The sequence below is a fragment of the Amorphotheca resinae genome, assembly GCF_003019875.1.
Source record: "Amorphotheca resinae ATCC 22711 unplaced genomic scaffold M430scaffold_1, whole genome shotgun sequence".
NCBI lineage: Eukaryota > Fungi > Ascomycota > Leotiomycetes > Helotiales > Amorphothecaceae > Amorphotheca > Amorphotheca resinae.
In genome coordinates, this window is record NW_020194471.1 from 575235 (window position 1) to 596899 (window position 21665).

General features: G+C 50.1%; 8 protein-coding genes across 8 annotated transcripts; 4 read left to right on the top strand and 4 right to left on the bottom strand.

Annotated features, from left to right (window-relative positions):
• Positions 1 to 14: 14 nt before the first annotated feature.
• On the bottom strand, positions 15 to 936 carry M430DRAFT_130562 (hypothetical protein; the record flags this gene model as incomplete). Its single annotated transcript, XM_024862149.1, has 3 exons — positions 15 to 628; positions 710 to 854; positions 907 to 936. The coding sequence occupies 3 exons, from the start codon at positions 934 to 936 to the stop codon at positions 15 to 17; spliced, it is 789 nt and encodes a 262-aa protein (XP_024724773.1).
• A 62-nt stretch (positions 937 to 998) lies between these two features.
• Positions 999 to 1994, top strand: M430DRAFT_151519 (hypothetical protein). Its single transcript, XM_024863193.1, has 2 exons — positions 999 to 1172; positions 1264 to 1994. Exon 2 carries the CDS (start codon positions 1276 to 1278, stop codon positions 1783 to 1785), a length of 510 nt encoding a protein of 169 aa, XP_024724774.1. The 5' UTR covers positions 999 to 1172; positions 1264 to 1275; the 3' UTR covers positions 1786 to 1994.
• M430DRAFT_32054 (hypothetical protein) lies at positions 1712 to 3237 on the bottom strand. Its single transcript, XM_024866099.1, has 2 exons — positions 1796 to 3237; positions 1712 to 1749 (listed from the first exon to the last, which is right to left on the bottom strand). Exon 1 carries the CDS (start codon positions 3119 to 3121, stop codon positions 2204 to 2206), a length of 918 nt encoding a protein of 305 aa, XP_024724775.1. The 5' UTR covers positions 3122 to 3237; the 3' UTR covers positions 1712 to 1749; positions 1796 to 2203.
• A 3340-nt stretch (positions 3238 to 6577) lies between these two features.
• M430DRAFT_23718 (hypothetical protein) lies at positions 6578 to 8496 on the top strand (the record flags this gene model as incomplete). Its single annotated transcript, XM_024864953.1, has 3 exons — positions 6578 to 6974; positions 7084 to 8161; positions 8256 to 8496. 3 exons carry the CDS (start codon positions 6578 to 6580, stop codon positions 8494 to 8496), a joined length of 1716 nt encoding a protein of 571 aa, XP_024724776.1.
• A 680-nt stretch (positions 8497 to 9176) lies between these two features.
• M430DRAFT_23719 (hypothetical protein) lies at positions 9177 to 11457 on the bottom strand (the record flags this gene model as incomplete). The annotated part of the gene is made up of 4 exons (XM_024864954.1): positions 9177 to 9553; positions 9632 to 9700; positions 9757 to 11028; positions 11079 to 11457. 4 exons carry the CDS (start codon positions 11455 to 11457, stop codon positions 9177 to 9179), a joined length of 2097 nt encoding a protein of 698 aa, XP_024724777.1.
• Positions 11458 to 15538: 4081 nt separating this feature from the next.
• Positions 15539 to 16251, top strand: M430DRAFT_111822 (hypothetical protein; the record flags this gene model as incomplete). The annotated part of the gene is made up of 3 exons (XM_024861452.1): positions 15539 to 15694; positions 15836 to 15918; positions 15966 to 16251. 3 exons carry the CDS (start codon positions 15539 to 15541, stop codon positions 16189 to 16191), a joined length of 465 nt encoding a protein of 154 aa, XP_024724778.1. The 3' UTR covers positions 16192 to 16251.
• A 2167-nt stretch (positions 16252 to 18418) lies between these two features.
• M430DRAFT_14540 (hypothetical protein) lies at positions 18419 to 19414 on the bottom strand (the record flags this gene model as incomplete). The annotated part of the gene is made up of 4 exons (XM_024862945.1): positions 18419 to 18904; positions 18964 to 19045; positions 19102 to 19355; positions 19406 to 19414. 4 exons carry the CDS (start codon positions 19412 to 19414, stop codon positions 18419 to 18421), a joined length of 831 nt encoding a protein of 276 aa, XP_024724779.1.
• Positions 19406 to 21068, top strand: M430DRAFT_32058 (hypothetical protein). Its single transcript, XM_024866100.1, has one exon. The coding sequence runs from the start codon at positions 19843 to 19845 to the stop codon at positions 21016 to 21018; it is 1176 nt and encodes a 391-aa protein (XP_024724780.1). The 5' UTR covers positions 19406 to 19842; the 3' UTR covers positions 21019 to 21068.
• The last annotated feature ends 597 nt before the right edge of the window (positions 21069 to 21665 follow it).

Consider the following 21665-nt stretch of genomic DNA (forward strand, 5'->3'; position numbering starts at 1 on the left):
ACATCCTCAGTCCTCTAAAGTTTGGACGCCACCAATGTCCCACCATCCAAGGCAATTAATGCGCCGTTAACATAGCTACCCGCCTTGCTAGACAAGAACAAGCAAGCCCCGGCTATATCCTGAGGGCTTCCTATCCTCCCTAGAGGAATCCCGCTCACAATCACGTCCCCGAAATTCTTCAGGGTAGCAGCCATCATCTTGCTCTGGAAGGGCCCACACGCTAACGCATTGGACGTAATATTCCGTTTCCCAAGATGATTCGCCAGCACTCGACTCAACTGATGTAACCCCGCTTTGCTCGCACTATAACTGAACGTCTCGAGCTCAGGGACCCGTACACCATCCACAGAGCCGATATTGATGATGCGCGCAGGATCGCCGGGCGTGGCAGCGGCTTCAAGGAGAGGCGTCACGAGCTGCGTGATGGTGAAGACGCGGGTCAGGTTGAGAGTCAGCACTCGGGTCCATGCCGAGTCGGGGAACTCGGCGTAGGGAGCCCCCCAGTTCGAACCGGAATTGTTGACCAGGACGTGTAGCTTCGGCTCGAGTTTCTTGAGGGTGTCGACCATGCGCTGGCAATCTTCGACTTTGTAGAAGTCGGCGGGGATGGCGTGTGCGCTGCCTTTGCCTGCGTTGCGGAGGTTAGTCGTCCTTGCGTCGGGACTTGGTTTGAGGGGTTGGAGTGTGGGGTAAGGGGAAGAGGGTGTACCTAATGCGTTTAATTCTTCGCAGGCTTTCTCGCATGCCTTGACATCTCTCGACGATATGTATACTTTTGCTCCATTTGCAACAAAGCCTTCAGATATCGATCGACCGATACCCTTTGCACCGCCAGTAACCAAGACAACTTTGCCCTTGAGGCATGTTAGCTTATATGATTAGGACCAATGAGTTAGGCAGCTTTACCTTGACGTCAAAAAGAGTTGCAGCGTCCATTTTCAGTATTGGTCAAGCCACAACGGGTGTTGAAAGAGAATGCTATAAAAGATGTATAACATACGCGGAGTAAAGCTTCAAGAAGTCGGGGTAAGCTCCCGGTAAAGCTCCCGTGGGGTCGTCGTATCAAGCCGAGGCATGATTAGTGATGATGGCGTTCGCTTAAATATAGGTAGGTACAAGTACCTTATTGTCCCTATTCCTGGCTAAAGGGTTGACGGCATCTTATACCTAAGGTAAGTTCAAGCTGATGCATTATTCGGGAAAGGCACCTGGCTTCTCTCTTTCTCTGTCTTATTTACCGTTATCCTAATAATTCCTCTCTAGAATTGACCTGCGATGTCTGCTCCCAAAGATCAACCCACCGACGCTCGATCCAGGCTTCGCTCTCATTTTGAAGGAGCAGACCCCTCCACTCACGGCTCCAAATGGGACGACCTCTGGAAAGAAGGCTGGCTTCCCTGGGATAGGGGAACTCCCAATCCAGCACTTGTTGATTTACTTGCTGAGCGTCAAGATCTCTTCCCAGCTAAGCAAGGACGGAGAAAGGCTTTAGTCCCTGGGTGCGGGAAGGGATATGATGTCTTGCTATTGAGCTCATGGGGATATGACGCCTATGGCCTCGAGGTCTCAAAGAATGCCTTAGAAGTTGCAAAGCAGAACCAGAAGGAGGTGGATGGTAAGGGTGTTTATGAGACGAAGGAAGGTGTGCAGAAGGGAAAGGTCACGTGGTTGTCTGGAGACTTCTTCACGGACGAGTTCTTGAAAGACGTCGAGGGCGAGCCAACTTTCGATTTGATCTATGACTATACCGTACGTTTTCCCCTTCAATATATATACGGCTTTTAATAGGGTTCAGTTCTTGTCCGCGCTTCCACCTTCGATGAGGCCTGCGTGGTCGAAACGCTTCGTGGAGCTTCTTGCGCCGGAAGGACGAGTCGTATGCCTGGAATTCCCCACGTATAAGCCGCCTTCAACTGGTGGACCGCCGTGGGCCCTCCCGCCTAAGATATATATGGCTCACCTGCCTCGACCCGGTGAGAATCTACCATATGCCGAGGACGGCGAGCTCCTGGAATCAGAGCTGGGCCCACCGAGCAAACAAGGTCTCCAGCGTCTTGCGCACTTGAAGCCTAAGAGGACTCATCAAATTGGTTACAGCGATGATGGGAAGGTTACAGATTGGATCAGTGTATGGTCTCACCCAAGTAGCTAGTAACCTCATATCGAGATTGCCTCTGCCATCTCTCCCATCTCTTAAAGTGGTTTAAGGTGCTCTGCGAAGTGAATTGTAATGTTCCCCCAAACCAAATCCATGTCGATAATATGCCAGCCAGATCTTCTTCGGCTCTGACGGCCCATCTGATCCTGGCTCGATTGTTTGCGCGCCTCCATTCTGTAGAACACCAATCTCGACGTTGTATGTTTTCGCTATAGCGAGTAGTTCAAGGTGCCCTCCCCACTCAGCCGTATCCCTAATCTTATGCACGTAATGGTCCAGGGGCTCGTCCAACCAGGCCACAAAGTCATCCGCGTGTTGCTCAATATACCTCGCAGCTGCCTTTCTAACCAAAATATACCGCTGGTCCTCCCTGACTTCTGCACCCGATTCAGTATCGAGAGGTATGCCTGCTTGTGAAAGTTGATCCGCAACTGCAGAGAATAGGCAATGGCCATCTGGTCGAATAAGCTTCTCTGTCAAACCTCGCGCTTCGAATTCTTTTAACATCAGCTCCCTCTCCACGGCCTTTCGATCTGGCTGGTTTGCGGCCTCTTTCTTAGCGGCCTCCACAGCAGCTTCTTGTTCTGCTGCGCGGCGGGCAAGTCGCTCTTTCTGTCGGTTGCGTTTTCGAGGCTGGCCGTTTTCTGATGGTGTTGCTTCAATAGTAGTTTTCTCAAGCGACTCTGTGACATGGTCGACTCCATTAGGCATAGCTATTGCAGGATCTTCGTTCGAGGGTTCATCGAGCGCGGGTACACCATCCACCTCTTGCACAGGTTCTCCGTCAAGGCCGGCTCGTTCTTGCTCCTGCCTTTCCTTCAACTGTCGCTCCAGTTCTTCGCATTCGCTGTTCACTCCCTTTCTGGTCTTTTTTGTTGCGCCCTTTTTCTTCTGTGTTATGCGCGCCTGTAAATCCTTTTGCTCTTTGCGATGCCGAGCCTGCATTTCTTCGAGGGACTCCATGGCCCCAAGGGGTGAGCTTGCTAACGACTCTTTGCCGTGGGCTCCAGCTTCTTGTAGTGCAATATGGTCTGGTCAGTCGTTGCTGCTCAGGAAATGCGCTGTTCCTTCCTTTGAGTTTACGGATTTATTGATCGACTCTGGTCACACGAGGGGTCTATCTTTTCTCGAAATATTTTGGATTGGAGTTTGCTCGATTGACAAACACCATAGCGCGCATCGGTCCAGGTCGGGGTATTATTAGGCTCCAGCTAAATCGAGGCCACCTAGTAGCTATATCGAGGCCACTAACCGAAAGTAGGAATAATGCGATATTTTATAGCGTACACCTATTAGCATCGCGTTGCTATAGTAATTTGTATAGTAACGTATGCCGAGTTAATGTTACCTAGGAATGTAAACATTTAATTAAAACTATTTACCTATACTAAAAAATTAAAGCTATTCCTAACACTACCTATAACGCTCTACTACTACTCTCGTTCTTTACTACTATGTCTATCCCTACCTCTAAAGCCTACGGCCCCGCCCTCTTAGAAGTAACTTACACTAATCTTAATATTACCTTTACTACTGTTTAGGCACATGTAAAGGCTAACAGATACGCCTTCCGTAAATACAGTAAGAAGGCTAATAAAGCCGTCTATTACTGTAATCGTAATAGTAAATACGATCTAAGGGGCAAGAACCCTAACGCCGATCCTAGAAAACAGCGCCTATCTACTAGCTTAAAGAAGTGTAGGTATAAGATAGCTATAGAGCTTTGCCGTAATCACATATCTGGCTATTAGAGTCTTAAGGTACTTAAGGCTATACACAACTACGGCAGATCAGTAGATCCTATAGCCTATCCTACCTACAGGATTACTGTTCTAAAGCTAGAGGCCTGTACTATAGTTAGTACCCTTAGACGCTCTAGGTTAACTAGTGTGCAGATATAGACTACGCTCTATAACAAGGATCTAGAGGTGTTGATTATACTAAAGGATGTGTTAAATATCCTCTAAAAGAGTAGGCTTAAAGAGCTAGATAGTAGGACTCTAATACAGTAGCTTTTAGAGGTAGATCCCCTCTTCTCTATCCTACCTACTCTACTGACTTATATCCTATTATAAGAGCTTTAAAACAACAACTATAACCCTTAATATAATCCTCTCTCTAGTAATATCTGTCGACTGTTCCTTATCTACCCTTTTACGCTCTCCTTATAGAAGTAGTATCTAGATGTTCTACTACTTGATTACACATACAAAACTAACAGATTTAACATGCCGTTACTTAATATCTATAGGATTACTAGGAACAACATAGTATTACAAGTCGTAGTAGTGTTTATATCGAGTAAAAAGGAAGAGGATTATACCTAGGCTATACAACAACTTTAAGAGATTATGCTTAGTAACATGATCTAAGAGCTAAGTGCTATAGTAACTAATAGAGAGTTAGCTCTAATTAGATACTTAAGTACACGGTTCCCTTAATCTTACTACATCTTCTGTCGATAGCACGTTAATACTAATGTCTTAGCCAAAACTAAGAGGTTCTTTCTAGGCCCTATTAGACATAACGATAGTAGAGTAGTTCGCTATCCTGCCTTCTAGGAGTTCCTAAATACATAGAACACACTACTAGCCAGCCCTATAGAGGATGAGTATTATAGAATACTCTAAGAAATGCGTACTAAGTTCCCTAGAGAGGCTATAAGCTATTATAAAGGAACCTGGCTAATCTAGAAAGAGAATCTAGTAGCCTGTTATATTAACAGATCCTACTACTTTAGCGTTACTGTTACTAGTCTAATTAAGGGCTGTTACGCCGGCTTAAAGCGCTATTTACAAAGGGGGCATAAGGATCTAAGGAGGGTCTTTAACAAGCTAGAGTTGTTTTAGAAGGTGTAGTAAAGTAGTATCTAAACGACTATAGCGTAGTAGAAATTACGGCTAAAACACAGTACAAATATCCCTCTTTTTTCTACTATTGTTAAGTTAGTTTATAGCTACGCTCTACAGAAGATATAACAGGAATACGCTAAGCTACTACCTAAGGGGGGGCTACCCCTTAGATGCGCGTGCTCGATTTAACAGTCTATAGGACTACCCTGTTACTACAAGATATAGTAGAGGATAACAGAAAGGGGTGTGATCTTACCAGAAGATATACATCCTTACTAGTTCTTTACTAGGCTAGAGTCAAGTACCTTTCCTCGGTAGCCTATTCCGGCTCTACCGCTCTCTCTGTTAAACCCTGTAGCGATTAGAGGCAGGGGCCGGCTAAGGGGTGCTCTAGGAGGGACGCGTGTAGCGCCTTTAAATACGCGTCGGGATCCTTCTGCTTTTAAGCTACCTTTAAGTACAGCGCCTCCTACGTTTACTCGATCCGGTACATCGTCTAAGTAGCTCTATATAGTACTACCTATAGCTATAACTACTACTCTAGGTCTATAGAGGCTAGCGGATAGGTATATAGATCTGTATAAGCTAGGTACTCGGCTAGAAAGAATGTATATACGGGGTATAGTATCTGTTTATTAGACAGATTCTATAGTAGACTCTACTATAGCTACTACTAACGTGATAGAAGGGGACGTAACAGCGTTAGAGACAGGGGAAACTAAGGACGTTAAAGAAGAGGCGGAGTTTGAGTTTAATAACTAATCTAAGAATAGCTTTATTTTTAAGCCTTATAGAATTAAGAGATAATTGTTTGTTTACATCTTCTTTGCTTACGCTACTATACAAATCACTACTAGGGAGTGAGCGTAACAGATGCATAGCCGAAAACTTCCTAAAAAGGTTAAGGGCCTCGATTTAGCTACTAGGTGGCCTCGATTTAGCTGGAGCCTTATTATTCCCGCTTCTCCCCCCTCCGAGCCCTCCCCTTGTCCAGGCTTTTGCCAGGGCCTGTCAACGATCAAGCTTCAAACTTTCAATACAAGGTTGCGTGCCGATTTGCCGTGCAGGATCATGGCTTGTGTGATGCCAAACAGCCAAAGTTATTACAGCACAACGGCTCGCGCTGCTCTTCAGCAGAAGTGGGAGGGAAGAGGCTCCTCAATCGATTCGCTCGGCCAGACCTGGGGAACAAGTGGAGACCCAGGACGAGTGTCAGGAGCCAGAGATCTTAGCGTTACAGGGCTGCTTCCCGCAATTACTGTTCTTTAATGCTTGTTTGATACTGTAGCTGCTGATCAGCGAACCCGCCTACCTCATTGAGTACCTGGGTAGAGTGGGATCTCGTAAATCTTCTTCCTTTGAACGCCATACTTCTTTGTCGGTGCTTCTCCTTCTTTATAATAGTCTTTTTTCTTGTCCATCTAGCTTCCAAGTCTAGATATTCCACCTGTCTTGCTTTCTTCCCAAAATGATTACGGACAACTCTCGATATATCTAATTATTTCTCTATACCACCCCCGCTTTGCTCCCCGGTATCGCTCACCGCAACAAACCCCAAATTAGCAGAATGGTACCTGATCCAGAAAAGGCAGATCCAGAGGTCAGCCAAAATGTTCCTCAAGATTTGGATGGCCCAGTTCTGCATCCAGGAGTGTCAACAGTCGCGGACGATGAATCGAAGGAGGGGGCAGACGGTGCATCGAAGGATTCCAAATTCTCAGATGATTCAATAGAGCCAGTACCCATGCCAGAAGAGCATCTTCAACGTTCAAAATCAAAGTCATCCTCAGTCCGCACACTCGCTATAGTACCGCGACCACAGCGCAGGGGGTTGCTGGGAATACTATCTATAATCCCAGAGGTTGAACGGCCGTATGATTATGCGGATGGCACGAAATGGCTCATCACTTTCATAGTTGCACTGGCCGCCGCTGCGGCCCCTTTGGGCAGTGCCATCTTCTTTCGTGAGTATTTGATATTCGACTTAGTTAGAGTGGGGAATTAACTCCTCTTGCGTTAAAAACAAAATTACCTAGACCTAGGACGATCGGATGGCTAAGAATTATGGTATAGCTTCGCTTCCTCAAATTGCACGAGACTTCAATACTACAGCGACGATCACGAATCTGTCAGTGGCTATGTACATGCTTAGCATGTCCATCTTCCCTCTCTGGTGGTCATCCTTTTCCGAAACGCTAGGTAGACGGACTATCTATCTGGTCTCCTTCGCCTTGTTTACACTATGGAATATTGTAGCCGCTGTCTCCACCTCGATAGGCATGCTGATTGTTATGCGAATACTTGGGGGCGGAGCAGCTGCTTCTGTTCAAGCTGTAGGTGCAGGTACCATTGCCGACGTCTGGGAATCCAAGGAACGGGGTCGTGCCATGGGAATCTTCTATCTCGGCCCTCTACTTGGCCCCCTGTTGGCCCCAATCATCGGCGGTGCGCTGTCTCAAGCGTGGGGCTGGCGTAGCACTCAATGGTTTCAGGCTATATACGGAGGAGTATTGCTTGTTATATTAATCTTTTGTCTTCCCGAGACTCTTGCAAAACGGGTCTCTGTTGCTCAAACGCAACAGCTAGCAGAGGAAAAGACGGATGGTACACTCAACATGACCAGAACTACAACTCGACAATCCGTTCAGCAAAAGACCAAGAAAGCTACCGCCGTCTTCAAACGCTGTATCATTGACCCTCTGAGTGTCCTTGGCTATCTCCGCTTCCCAGCAGTTCTCACCACGGTTTTCCTCGCCAGCGTCACTTTCGGGTCCCTGTACATGCTCAACATATCAATTCAGAAGACCTTTGCCGAGCCGCCATATAACTTTAAGGTAATCATAGTTGGTCTTATGTATATTCCAAGCTCTCTTGGCTATGTTGTGGCATCTATCTTTGGCGGGAGATGGACAGATGTGATTATGCACCGGAAGGCACGTGCTGCTGGCCGCTATGATGAGTCTGGGAAGTTGATCCTTTTGCCTGAAGACAGAATGGGGGAGAATACCTTGTTGGCAGCCATAATATTTCCGGGTGCCCTGCTTTGGTATGGATGGGCATCGGACAAGGGAGTATTTTGGATTGTTCCATTGATAGCGAATTTCTTCTTCGGCTTAGGAAGCATGATAATTTTTGGGGCTGCAACCACCATGTAGGTATCCCCAGGGCAAAATATGCTCCAGTCCTTTGACGCCCGCTCTTCTGGAGCCAAGACGTTATATCTGGTGCTAACAATTTGGGTGCAGGCTCACGGAGTTCCTTTCCAAGCGCAGCAGTAGTGGAGTGGCGGTAAACAACTTCGTGCGGAATATCTTCAGTTGCGTAGCAGGCGTCGTCGCCCAACCCATCATCAACGCCATCGGTAACGGCTGGCTCTTCACGATCCTAAGCATCGTCGGTTGGATAACGGCCTTCTCGGTCGTGTGGGCAATGAGGACATTCGGACCTCGATGGCGGGCTGACATGACTGAGAAGCTGAAGCATTAATTAATCGTAGTAATGAACGGGTACCTTAGTTAGTTAATCGGTAATAATTGGATAATATCTCTAGTAGTGCATTGCCTGCTACCTACATTCTAAGGGCTTGATTAATAGGTAATGAATGAATGATATTAGACAGGTGTCGGATTTATTTCACTATGTTACTCGTTGAGGTGAAAGCTTTCTATATATAGGGGAAAAGACAATGAAATTGAAGTAGGTAGGTTGGTTCGTAGATTCCTTAATGTGAATAGGTATCTTTATACAACACACCTAGAGATCTATAAATAGAAAAGAAAGATGGAAGAAGAAATTTCATTGTCTGAAAGAAGGAGTTGGAAAGGGGGGAGCTAACAGGGAGCCATAGAAAAAAAGGGGGGGAGGGAAGGGGGATTATGCGCGAGTATAACCAACCACCCAGTTTCCAAAAATGATCCGCAGGACAAAGCAAAAATAAATCGCAGATGGGGGCTTTTAAGATTATGAAATCAGAGGTAAGTTAAGGTAGTTATATGATTTCCTGACTTGGTTTAAGTTCTTTGTCTTGATTTCTTGATTTTTGATATTATCTTGTCACATGAGGTATTATCCAAGCCTTTTCAGAATCAACAATTGTTCATGTTCATTATTCTCGCTCTCGCTCTTCTAAATGCTCAAAAAAAGATAGATGGCACACACACATCAAATCAAAGCTTCGCTCTCATCTCAGTCGCTTTATGTAGGTCCGCACCCTTCTCCTTAAAATACGACATGATCTTCTCCCTCGCGACGTCGACGACGTGCGGATCCTCGACGGTGGCGGGGACCTGAACGGGCTTGGCGAAGTCGGCGTGCACGGCGTTCTCGAGCAGCTCGCGCAGCACGCGGCGCAGCGTCTTGCCGGACCGCGTCTTGGGGATCATGCCTTTGCCTTGGATCATGCCGCCGAGGGACGCGATGGCGCCGATCTGCGTGCGTACGAGATGCTGTACTTCGGCGAAGAACTGGGAAGAGGGGATGGCGGAGGGCGGGTGGTTGGCGGTGGAGAGGGTGACGAAGGCGAAGGGGAGGTGGCCTTTGAGGGCTGTGTGGAGGGGGGAGGGAGGTTAGTCATTGGTCTGGTGAAGGCTGGAGATGGAGAAATTCCTCTGGGGACCCTTACCGTCAGGGATGCCTACTACGCAGCATTCTGCGATTTGCGGGTGGGAAGAAATGGCCTGCTCGATTGCGCCTGCGTAGATATTTGGTTAGTATAAGAGATAAAATGTATCTTTGGATGGAACTTACCAGTGCTGAATCTATGGGCAGCCACATTGATAATGTCGTCAGATCTGGACATGATGGAGATGTAGCCCTCCTCATCAATCATGCCTGAATCTCCAGTATCTATCCATCGGCCGCGGAATCTCTTCATATAACCGTTGTAGAATCTCTCCTCGTCATGCCACAGAGTTCGGAAGCCCGTGGGTGCCAATGGTATGGCTAGGACGATGTTACCCATGCTACCCCTCTTGACCTCGTTCCCCGAATCATCCACTACCCGCACATCGAAACCGGGCATAGCCTTTCCAGCACTTCCCGGCTTGATGGCCAGGGTCTTGGCCCCCCTGATTGTTGTCTTGCGGTCCTTTCCAGCATGAGGAACCAAGGCGATTCCAGATATAGGCGACCCAGATTCGGAAGACCACCAATTATCAATGACATTGGCCCCGTCTGCCGCATATTCCCTAAGGAGTTCTTGATACATGGTGACAATACTCGGCTCTGATCGTTCGCCGGCCAAGAAGAGTGCCCTGAGACTTTTTAGCCCCCCACGTGCACCGACCTGCTTAAACATTTTGTTGTCTGGATCATCCCGCCGGATTGCCCTCAGGGCTGTCGGCGCAGTAGACAATGTGTTGACCTTGTACTCTTCGATGATGCGCCAGAAGGTGCTTGCGTTTGGTGTACCTACAGGTTTTCCTTCGAACAGGACAGTCGCAGCCCCAGCCAGCAAAGGTGCATATACGATATATGAATGGCCAACCACCCATCCGATATCTGATGTACAGAACATAACGTCGCCTGGACCACGAATGCCAAAGAGATAGCTGATGGACAGATTAAGTCCAACTGCATGACCACCAGCCTCTCGTAAAACTCCCTTTGGCAATCCGGTGGTTCCTGAGGTGTAGATAATGTAGACTGGATCGCTGGACTTGACAGGTACGCAATCGGCTTTCAACCCTCTGGCAGTGGCGCTTTTGACCAGGCGCTGCCAGTTTCTTTCGCCATTCGCCTTATCGACAGCGTCCCAGCGCAACTGCTCGCGTTGCCAAATAATGGTCTTCTTTGGCTTGTGGGTTGACAGACTGATAGCTTCCGTAATGAAGGATTTGTATGGGATGGGGGGTTTTGAGCCGTCAATCCCACACGAAGCTGTGAGAATGGCAACTGGCTTTGAGGCCTCGATACGTTGGGCCAGGGAAACTGAAGCGAATCCGCCAAATACTACCGCATGTATAGCACCGAGTCGGGAGATGGCGAGCATAGCGATGAGAGCTGCGGGGATCATGGGCACTGGAGGAAAAGCGTCAGCATAATGCCCCACTGTAAGAGGCCTGACCTACTGTAAATGATCACCACATCTCCTTTCTTGACTCCCTCCTCCCTCAAAACGCCAGCAAATGTTTCCACCTCGCTCAACAGCTTCTTATATGTGTATCTCTCCTTTGTGTTTGTCACAGGGCTATCCCATATGATGGCATCCTGGTCTCCATGACCCGCCAAGACATGTCTGTCCACGCAGTTATAACATGTCGAGATTTCACCACCTGGGAACCATTCCCAGTGATCATGGGTAACCCCCGATTTCAATGATTTGGTGGTTCTTGAGAGTGCCTTGCTGGGCTTCTGGTGCCAGTGGAGGTGAGACGCCTGTTGCGTCCAGAACGATTCGGGGTCGGTGAGGGAATGATGCTGGACTTCGTCTTGAAGATGGGGAGCCATCTTGAGGTAGGTATGTTCTAAGGCGCTTGTGGGTGAGTGTGTGTATTGGTACACCTCTTGTGCCTCCCGGGAGGTATTACCACGGAAGCTCTCTCGTTCAAGTTATATGCCAATAGGGTTTCCGCGTTCAATAACCGTTTGTACCTCGGGTAAGTCACCCCGCACAGGATTGGAATGCCTAGCCAATGTAACGCTTAAGACGACGCTGCTCTCAATATGCAAGGCTGAACACAACAGTAGCGCAGAAGGGTATAGAAAGATCCGATGAAGAAAACCAATTCAGCCGGAATCTGGGCTTTAAATAGGATATGGACAGGATGATTGCATTAACCGTTTGGAAGCCGAATGATTCCATGAGAGCTTTGTTATTTGGCCTCTGGGGTTGGTGCAGACCAGTGACGATTGGAGGCCGCCCCCGCATTTCCTCGGTTGAAGCTCCACAGTCGACCCCAACCTCCAGTTCTCCGGATTATTCGTACCCGAACTCCGGCCGAAAGTTTCCTAGCCCCTTTTCGGACTTGTGGATCGGGATCCGGTGACATCGAGGCCGGGATTTCACCTCCGGACAAACCATTGTTGCTGCGTATGCCTGCGACGTAGTCCATCTATTAGCAATGTGAAACGTATATTAAGTTGCTGGTGATAGCGTTTTCGGGCCTCGTCGATATCCATCTGTTTCCTTCTCAGACCCCGCAAATGGTTTCGTACGGGAGGCTGCCGAACAGGCCTGGCGCCCCGGAGTGATCCCGGATTAAATATTTTGCGACCCGGTGACAGCGTTCTATCAGGGAAATCGGCTCTGATCGTTCACCGAATGACGTAAAGTCTGCTTCTCAGCGGCGACGAACGATTGAGGAGGTGTCCAGTATCTTCTTACCTTATCTATCTCGCTGTAAGGAAAAGCAATGATTTCATTCCACGGTATCTACCTTATCATCCAGACAGTGGCGGTGCCGTGAAATGGCCACATGAATAAGCTAAGCTCGATTGAAGTTAGTCAATAGCTAGAAATAAGGTAAGGTAAGGCACGACAGGTACCTGACCTTCCCGTAGGGCTGGGTAGACTACCTACCTCGCAGAGTGATCCTTTCCATTTAACAACCTCGTCCCTTATTCTTTTTCCCTTCTCGGCCCTCACTCTTGTGACTCTGCAAAGCCTCCGCTTTGTCATTCTGGATTGACTTCCTTTGAAGATGCGGGTCAGCATTATTGTGCATGCCAAAAGTCTGCTAGGAAAATACTGGAGAATGATGGATGATGGACTCCAACCCTCTCTGCTAAAGCCAAATAACAGAGAGAATCCCATGGAGAAGCTTCTAGACAGGGCATCGAATTCTACGAGCGCAGGGATTCGATGACCATGGAGGAAAGGACAAACAAGAGGGAGGACATGGATCTCATAAGGTCAACGGTAATAGTTCAGCAGAGCCAAGAACTCGGTCAACTGAAGAGTATATTCCAAGGGCTAGAAGGGAATGTCAAGGCATCAGCTGCTCGCATTGCACGACTTCTCATTGCTCAAAGTCTTCTATATGGAGTACGACGTTCTGATCAACCAGGTCATCACAACACGAGGACGGTAGCTACAGGACTGAAAAGGATTTTGAAACTTATCGGTACTTCTCTCGCAGACCGTCCGCAATGGGTTGCAGAACACTGCTCGAGCGATCTGTATTATCCAAGATGATTGGGGTCCGAGTAGTGGGGAACTACCATGGACTTCAAATCAGACAGCTAAGCCAACCCACAACTATCCAATCGCTATGCGGTTGGCAATGGTTTCAGAATGCCCTTGGCATACCAAGAATCGAGTCGACGCGTATACGTTTGGGCAGCGAGTCAACTTGCCTTTGACTCTGACGAAGAGGTATTCTCTAAACTCGAGTCCTGAGAGCTGTCGAGGCAGTCGGATCCGCTCATAGAATACCGTGGAGAAGAGATATTTCAAGGTCTAGTCTTTCAGCTTAGTGCTAATTTGGATTCTCTTCAGTCAGTATAATTATAGTATGGTGTCGCAAGCTTTTGCTCCGGTCCGAGACATGTAGCTCCCCAACTATTTTCCGATCGGCGGTTGTGATGTCTCGGAAACTACCATGAAGACTGGAAGGAATGGTATTGAAGCTGAGTAAGAGGTGAAGAAGAGTAGAAAGGGGATACGCGACTCTGCGAGACGGATTCGAATGGCGGGGGTTCAATATGCGGAGGGGTTGGAGAATCGAAAGGGGTCACGAGGCTCGCGCAGGAAGAACAACAACAACAACCTGAACTATCAGATGCTAGTAGCGACGACCACTGAGAGGCCAGGCCCCTCGTTATATCGGAAGGGATTTTGTTATTATTTATTGGGAGTGGCAATAACAAAGTGAAAAATCTATTGTTAGAACAGGCGGGTGAAAAGCGCCGAACGGACGGAAGAGCCGAGATCTCTAATTTCTGGCTCTCGCAGTAGTCGGGCGACCAGATTCATAGTAGTGGACGGTAGAGCAGCAGCTGGGAAATTGCATGAGATCCACTCGCCGGCCACATGGGGAAATTATCGACTCCACCGCCAAATCCCGATGTTCTTGCTAGTCGGGAGATCAACGGCCTTGCGAATCCCTTGCGAATCGAATCTACCTCCGTATGGACCCGTAGAAACCTGCTAGGCTGCTGGGGGAAGAGAGAAGAGTCCAGGCTGTCAGCATCGATCCTATTGAAGAGCATCCAGACTCCAGACTCCAGAGGGATAAGATCATGGATCATGGATCATGGATCATGGCGGTTAGATACTCTGAACAGAGTAGGGAATATGCCTGGTAAGGTTGCAGCTAGTGGTGGGATTACTGTTACGCTCGAGTCGCCTGAGCCGGTTTCCAAGTCCCAACTCTTGTATCGTTGCGCTGTACCGTGTCTTGCCTCGAGAGAAACATCTTCTGTCTGGTCGAAGGAAGGATCAGCAATGTGCCAAGGGAAGAAAATGCGTGGCGGGTGCGCCTTTCGAGTCCTGGGCGCGTGAGTCGCTGGTCATTCGCCCGAATGGCAGGATGAGGAGGGCATGACAGCTGCTTCTGGGGGTGTATACGGGCATTGGGATTATGGGGGAAGATGCTGACCCATGTCATATACGAGAAACGTTGCAGAGAGGGACGGGTAAGGTTCACTTATCGCTTCGTATCTTCATGCGCCGTCGATACGTATTATTCTGTACCGTGTCTATCCTCTATACGGAAACAAAGAAGCGTGGTCTAGGCCAAGGAATCACGAGAGGAGCGATAGGAGATACGGAGTAGATCCCTTGGATTGGAACTTGGCATCGAACGGCTGAGGTGTTTAATGAGGGACGGCAAGCCGCCTTGGAAACTGGATATTGGGTTGGAGGCCTTAGGCACTCACTCTGGTCCCCGCGCTCCTTCGCTGTCCCCCCCTCAGGTCCCTATGGCTCCGGGCAGTGCAGAGCTACATACAAAGACGCAGCGCAGCGGTGGTCATCAATGCGTAGGTAAAGGTTTAACTTCCCCTCCCCATCCCGATCAGCATGCGATTCATGCCGCATCGTAGCCCCGCCATCCAGCGCGGACGCAGAACTGCCCGACCGTCGCAGCCATACACGGGAGTCCAGTATCAATAAGTCCCCTGTACGGCGGACAATGCACCCTTAGACGCAGAGACCCCTTCTACGGAGCCCGCCGTCAATCTGCGGTCCTGCACCCTGTGGCCCCCCCCTCTCCGTACTATTGACAGGGCCGTGCCTCGTCCAATCGCCGCTTGCCCTCGCCTGCCTTCGCTTATTCCCCCCCTCTGGCCCTCTCTTGCCTTTCCTGGCCCCACCCCCGGTCACGCTAGTCCTAGTCGGGCCGTACCTGAGTAAGCTCCACGCTAAATCCTGCGTCCTCGTGTTGCCGCCGTATAAAGAACTTCTCGCCCCGTCCCATCTCCATCTTCTTCCTTCCTCACCCACACTCTCGTTCTGCCATCCCACGCCGACCGACTTTTTAGTCACTTACATTCGTTCATCACGAAAGTCAAATCAATCCAGATACCCCAGTCCTCTCTCACACGTTCAGTTACTTTAAAGTAATTAATACCAAACAACACCGTCAAGATGCAATTCAAGATCGCCTCCGTCCTCGCTCTTGCAGCCTCCGTCTCTGCCTTCAGCAATGTCACCTACACCACCGAGGTCGTCACTGCTTTGACCACCGTCTGCCCCGAGGCCACTCAGTTGACCTACAACGGCCAGACCTACACCATCACTGAGGTAAGAGACCTATAACGGGTTGGGGGTGCAAATGCGATCGCGCAACGCGATGGGTTGTGGCCGAGCCAATCTTCCTGTCACGTCGAGATCTCTTATCCGCCACATTTCCCTCGTGAAGTTGCAAGCTAACGTAACTAACAGTCCACCACTCTGACCATCACCAACTGCCCCTGCACCATCAGCAAGCCAGTCTACACCACCAGCTCAGTGTACTGCAACACCTGGTATTAACCCCGATGCGAGAACACTGTCTTAAGCTAATTGGTCACAGCGCTGTCCCAACCTCTGCCCCTGCTGCCCCTGTCTACGTTAACAGCACCACCCCCGCTGTTCCCGCTGCCCCATCCACCTCCGCCCCTGCTGGAACCATCAGCGCCACCGTCAAGCCCTCCCCCTCCGCCTCCGCCTCCATCGTCCCAGCTTCCGGTGCCAACAAGGTCGCCATGTCCGGTGCTGGCCTTGCTGGTCTCCTCGGTCTCGCTGCTTTCCTCCTCTAAGCGGATCACCTCCTGTCGCGAATCCGATAAGTCACGAACGTACGATTTCTCCCTTTGCAGTACTCGGTAATTCATGACGACGGAAAAGCGGTTGGGTAGTGAAGCGGGAGTGGGAGGTCTTTGGGGTTAATAATGGTGTTTTTGCATTGGTCTCTGGGGTCTTTAATTTGACGACATGGCCACGCTTGCAGCGTCGGATCCTTTTGTTATTGCTTGTGTGGTCTCGAGAGTGTCGGACAGGCACGAGGATTCTATTTCCCGCAGGTGTGTGGTCATTTCAGGTGTCTCGAGACATCAAGGTGTTCCTAATCATTTAATTTCTTCGCTTTGGCCGATCCTCCAGCTTTCGGGACGGGAGAAGACGCGCGAGCCTGGTCAATACAACACTTGTTCCACCTGAAACCGTTTGCTTCTTGCTTCCCTTGGATCTTCGCTTCACAGATGACAGGATTTCTACCTTAATGACTTTCTTACGCTGGGTGTGTTTATTGGGATTCGTCAAGACCACGGTGCATGCGCCTGTTCTATGTACAGTAGATATTGAAGACGGCAAGCATTGCTCGGGTCCCAAGTTTTGGCCCAGCACCCTTCTACCTAATAAGGCCTTGGTGGTTATTGAACGTGACAGGGTCGTCGTCCCTGATGTGTCTTGGGCGATACCCCAGATTCAGGGACCAAACTTCCACCTCCACTCCTCAAACCGTCAACAATGCAGCAAGAGATCATAGCCTTTGGCTCCTGGAGTAATTATCCCGGCCGTTTGAAGGTCTGCCTGGTGCTATTCTGCACTCCTGGGTATGTCGTGTGGCGAAGGACGGCTGGACCGTTGGCTAGCACAGCGCAATCGGGATAGCAAACACCTCACCCGAGTCCAGACTCCAAGTCCGCACACTGAGTGGTAGTTCGAACTCTTGTAAGCGCGTCGGATGTGAAAAGCTCAACAGCATGCCTGCAGTATAAAGTACATACATAGGGGTTGGGAAAGCTTGGAAAAGCTGGAGTCAGCACCACACAAGTCAAGCGGTCCTCACAACACACCACAACATCCAGAAGGTGAGGTGTCCCGTGTACCTGTGCCGCCCCTGAAAAAAGTGGGAAATGAGCAGGACGCTAGCCCAGGGCTTGGCCGGGCTCTAGTGCAGGGGTACCGCCCCCCGGCCCCAACGATATTCCTTGGGCCCGGGCAATATCTTACGACTCCCACCTTTCCCATCCGGGTAGTAATTTTAAATTACGAGACTTTATTTTTAGATTTTGGGGTTTTACGTGGATATTTACGTATTTTACGTAGCTTAGGTAAGGTAAGCTTATTTGATGGAATTAGGTGGAGGAGGAGGAGCGTCGTGCTTTTGTTTCTGGCCTTGCGCTCAGTCAGAGCTGGGATGATTGCAGTGTCTGCCTCTTGGGGTCTGGCCCTGATCTACCAAGTTGCAGGTAACATGCAGTGTCTAGACCCGTGACCTGCGTCACTAGGTACCCCAGATATCTGTACCTAGGGGTACGGATCATACACACACACTCTCTCTCAGAAAGCCCTACGACATCTCAACCAATCCTTGCGAATGATCATTCCATTCTCTCCCTCTCTTTTTTTCTTCCTCCCTTCTTCCTTCCTTCCCTTCTTCTTTCTCTCTTCCCTTCCCTTCCCTCCCCATCATCCAACCCCTCCCCCCCAATTCTCTCCCTCCCCTCATCTCAACCGTCCATCCATCTAGAAGCTTTCTACCGATCGATCGATACATAGAGAGGATTCAATTCTCTAATAAGACATGCATGTCATGTATGCTGGGTGCAGGCGGGCGTCCGTCAGACAGAATGAGCGACGGAGATCCGATGCATAGTTTGAGACGAGAGGGGCTTGCTTGCTTGCTTGCTTTGCTTGGGGATGAGGTGGGGAGGTGGGTTGGGGGGTTAGGGATTGGATAATGAGGGGATGAGGGGATGATGGGGGATGGTGGGGTTATATAAGGTAGGTGGGGCACACATTCAAAAAGTCCCAGTTGACGGGTTTCTATGATGGTTCTGGAAGATGGGGGTCAAGTTCTCCTCGAGCATTGGGGCACCACGAGGGAATTCAGGATTGGCGATTGCAAACGTGGGTCATATCCGAGATTCTAGGTTTGCTCTCTATTCATGATCGGGTTTCTATTTCTAACACTCATCACTGGCGGGGAAAATCCGCAGCCCGTGATGCTGTATGCCTCCCCATTCAGAGAACGACCTCGAATCACGCAGCAAACGAAGCTGGGTGTTTCCAAGAACTTGCTCCACCGTCCACCAACAAATCCTGCCCCGTGTACCATCCACTTGCCCGACTACACAAGAACAGCATCGCGCCCTTCAACTCGTCGGGGTATCCAATCCTCTTGAACAGCGTCTCCTTCTCAAACTGCGACACGAGCTCTGGCTGCTTAACCTGCAGACCACGCATCATATCCGTCATCATGTAGCCGGGCGAGAGCGAGTTGACCCGGATGCCATACTGGGCGAGTTCCATCGCTAACGGCTTCACGAGGCCACGCACTGCGGCCTTCGAGGCGGCGTAGCACGATATATTCTGCACCGTGGTCGAGATGTGCGTCGCGATGCTGCCGATGAACACGATGTTCCCGATGCTGGTATCGTGCCCGATGGGGGGGACACTGTCCATCTGCTTTCGTCGCCGGACCATGGAGTTCGCGCACGCCTGCGCTACTAGGAAGGAGCCTGTGAACTGTGGGTGTGTTAGGCCGGTTTCTCGGGAAAGGAACATCCATTCAAAGGGATCCTCACGTTCACGCCGAAGGTTCTTTCGATATTTGAATCGGAAGTGGTCAAAAATGGTTCATCCGTAACGACACCGGCTGCATTGACACTAGGAAACGATCAGTAACCCGCCCCAAGGCCCGGCTTCAAATTGGAGAGACATACTTGATGTGGATTGCTCCGAATTCCTTCTCAATTGTCTCAATTGCCTGGTTGACCGCCTGTCGGTTTGTGACGTCGACCTTTTGGTAGGAGACCTTCACATTGTGGTCGGTCCCGATCTTGTATAGAGCCTCTTCGGGTTGGATGACATCGAGGACTGCAATGTTGGCGCCGGCTTCACCCAAAATCTGGGCGAACGCGAGACCAAGGCCACGAGCTGCTCCTGTGAGGACGGCAGTCTGACCTTTCAACGAGAACTGGCTTGTTGTCAGAACGGGACCACATGAGAAGTATGCGAGGTGCGTACTTGATCCATTGAGAGAAATGTGTCGGTCACCAAGACTAGTTTACAAGAGAGGATGGAGATGGAGAGGAAGTAAGATAGGTGAGGATGCGAGGCGGCCCTCCGCAGTATTTCTCATCCATCCCCCACGTTATCCAGTGAAGAGGATCTATCCTTCGGAATGAGTGTATCGACTCCGATTCCTGACCCGGAGGCCCAGTTGCACCCACCCCACCCCCGCTTTTCTCTTATCTAGCGTTTATCAATTTAGACGTTCAGCCTTTTTGCAGAACCCCTGACATCAGGGTTCCCCCGCTGACGACCCCACCAAGGGTCAACAGCCTTTTTGTGTACTGTTCGCATCGTTGTAGAAAGATCAATTGTTCATTGTACAACATCTTTCATTCTCTGAATCTGATAGTATCACTCACTCTCATATTCACACTCTCATATCCAACATCATGTCGAACCAATTCGTCTGCCGCTGGGCATTTCTAAGCTGCTCCTCGATTGCGTCCGTCTTCCTCCCCGATATCATACTCCCACGGGATGCTTCAGAACCGATCAAGCACGAGATTGTTGCCGTCTCGACGACTGGCTCCGATGAGAGAGTCAAGAACTGGTTGGCAGAGCACAAGGTTTCCAATGCCGCATCTGTGAAGATCTACAACTCTTGGGAGGAGATGCTTAAGACCGGGGACTTCGACGTCGTATACATCTCGACACCACACCCACTTCATTACGAGCATATCCGTGTTGCGCTCAACAACAAGCGGAACGTTCTCGTTGAGAAGCCAGCCACCATGAACAGCAAGCAATACGAGGTTCTCTCCAAGCTCGCCAAGGAGAAGAATGTGGTGTTGATGGAGGCCATGTGGACGCGCTACCTCCCGGCGATGCAATACCTGCAAAAGGAGCTCCTGCCCAAGATCGGCCCCGTCAGACGCGTCTATGCTGAGTTCTCCTTCCCAATCTACTCCACGGATATGCCGGCTTCGTCGCGATTCCTGGACAAGAAAGCCGGCGCGGGTTCCCTGCTCGATATGGGAGTCTACGCCCTGACGTGGGTGGACGTTGCGCTCAACTCGCTGCCGGACGAGCACGCATCCACCAAGGTCATCCACGCCAACTCGATGCCCATCAGGGGCGTCGAGGGTAAAGTGGATGACATGAACACCGTCATCATCGCGAAGGAGAAGGCGGGCGAGCAGATGGCCGTGGCTATCGTCACCACCAGCATGACGATGCCCGGGTCGAACAAGCCGTCCTTCTACCACCGCTTCGAGGCGAAGAAGGCCGCGCCGTGCGTCCGGATCGAGGGGGAGAAGGCGTCGATCGCGGTCCCCTTCCCGCCGATCCGGCCACAGAAGTTTGAGGTGCAGTGGTACGGCCACGAGTTCCTGGACAGCGAGGGCCTGGAGGTGAACGAGGTCATTGAGAAGCCGGTTGAGCGCGGCTGGGGCATCTGGTACCAGGCGGACGTCATCGCGAAGAGAGTCGCGGCGAGACAGAAGGATGGCAATGCTACGGTGGGTGAGGTGATTGGGGAGGAAGAGAGTCTCCGTGTCTTGAGGTACATGGATGAGGCGAGGAAGATGAGTGGGATTGAGTACGATCCTAAATTGGAGGAGATATAGATTGTATTTGTTGATATGAAACCTACCCAATAGACTACTTTTCCATCGAGTGCTAAGAATCTCCCCTTTTTTCTCAGATGAGAACAATTGGCCCGCCTTCTTTCTTCATAACGACCCGTACCAGTCTCTTATCACATTTTTCAAGTCCTCGACCATACCACAAGTCACATTTCCTCCGTACCTCCAGCGCTCCGTCGGCTAACCTCCCTATCTAGAGTCTAGCACATATGTCGCCAACGGTCGGCCCCCTTACAGAATCTGATGGTTATACTTATAGCCGCTATAACCCCGTACGCTTGAGGAAGCGGCCTCCGCCTCCGCATCCCGCACCTCCACACCGCAATAAGAAACCCCTCCTCCGCAGCGCAAAACCAGCGAGCGGCAGCGGGATACGGACGTAGAAGATGTGGTTTAACCGTTTAAGCGTCGGGGGTGGACTGCTAAACGGTTAATCGGGTAAAATCCCCCCTCCAGTCTCCAGGTCTCCAGCCCTCTCCACGCTCCACAAAATCCCAAAATGCAACTAGGGCCCCTCCCCCATTCTCTCCCCCATTTTCTTCCCCCCAATTCGCTTCCCCAGATCGAGAAGTGTGCTCGCTATTCCTATGGTATGGCGCCAGTCAAGAAAAAACGCCATGGGGGAGGAG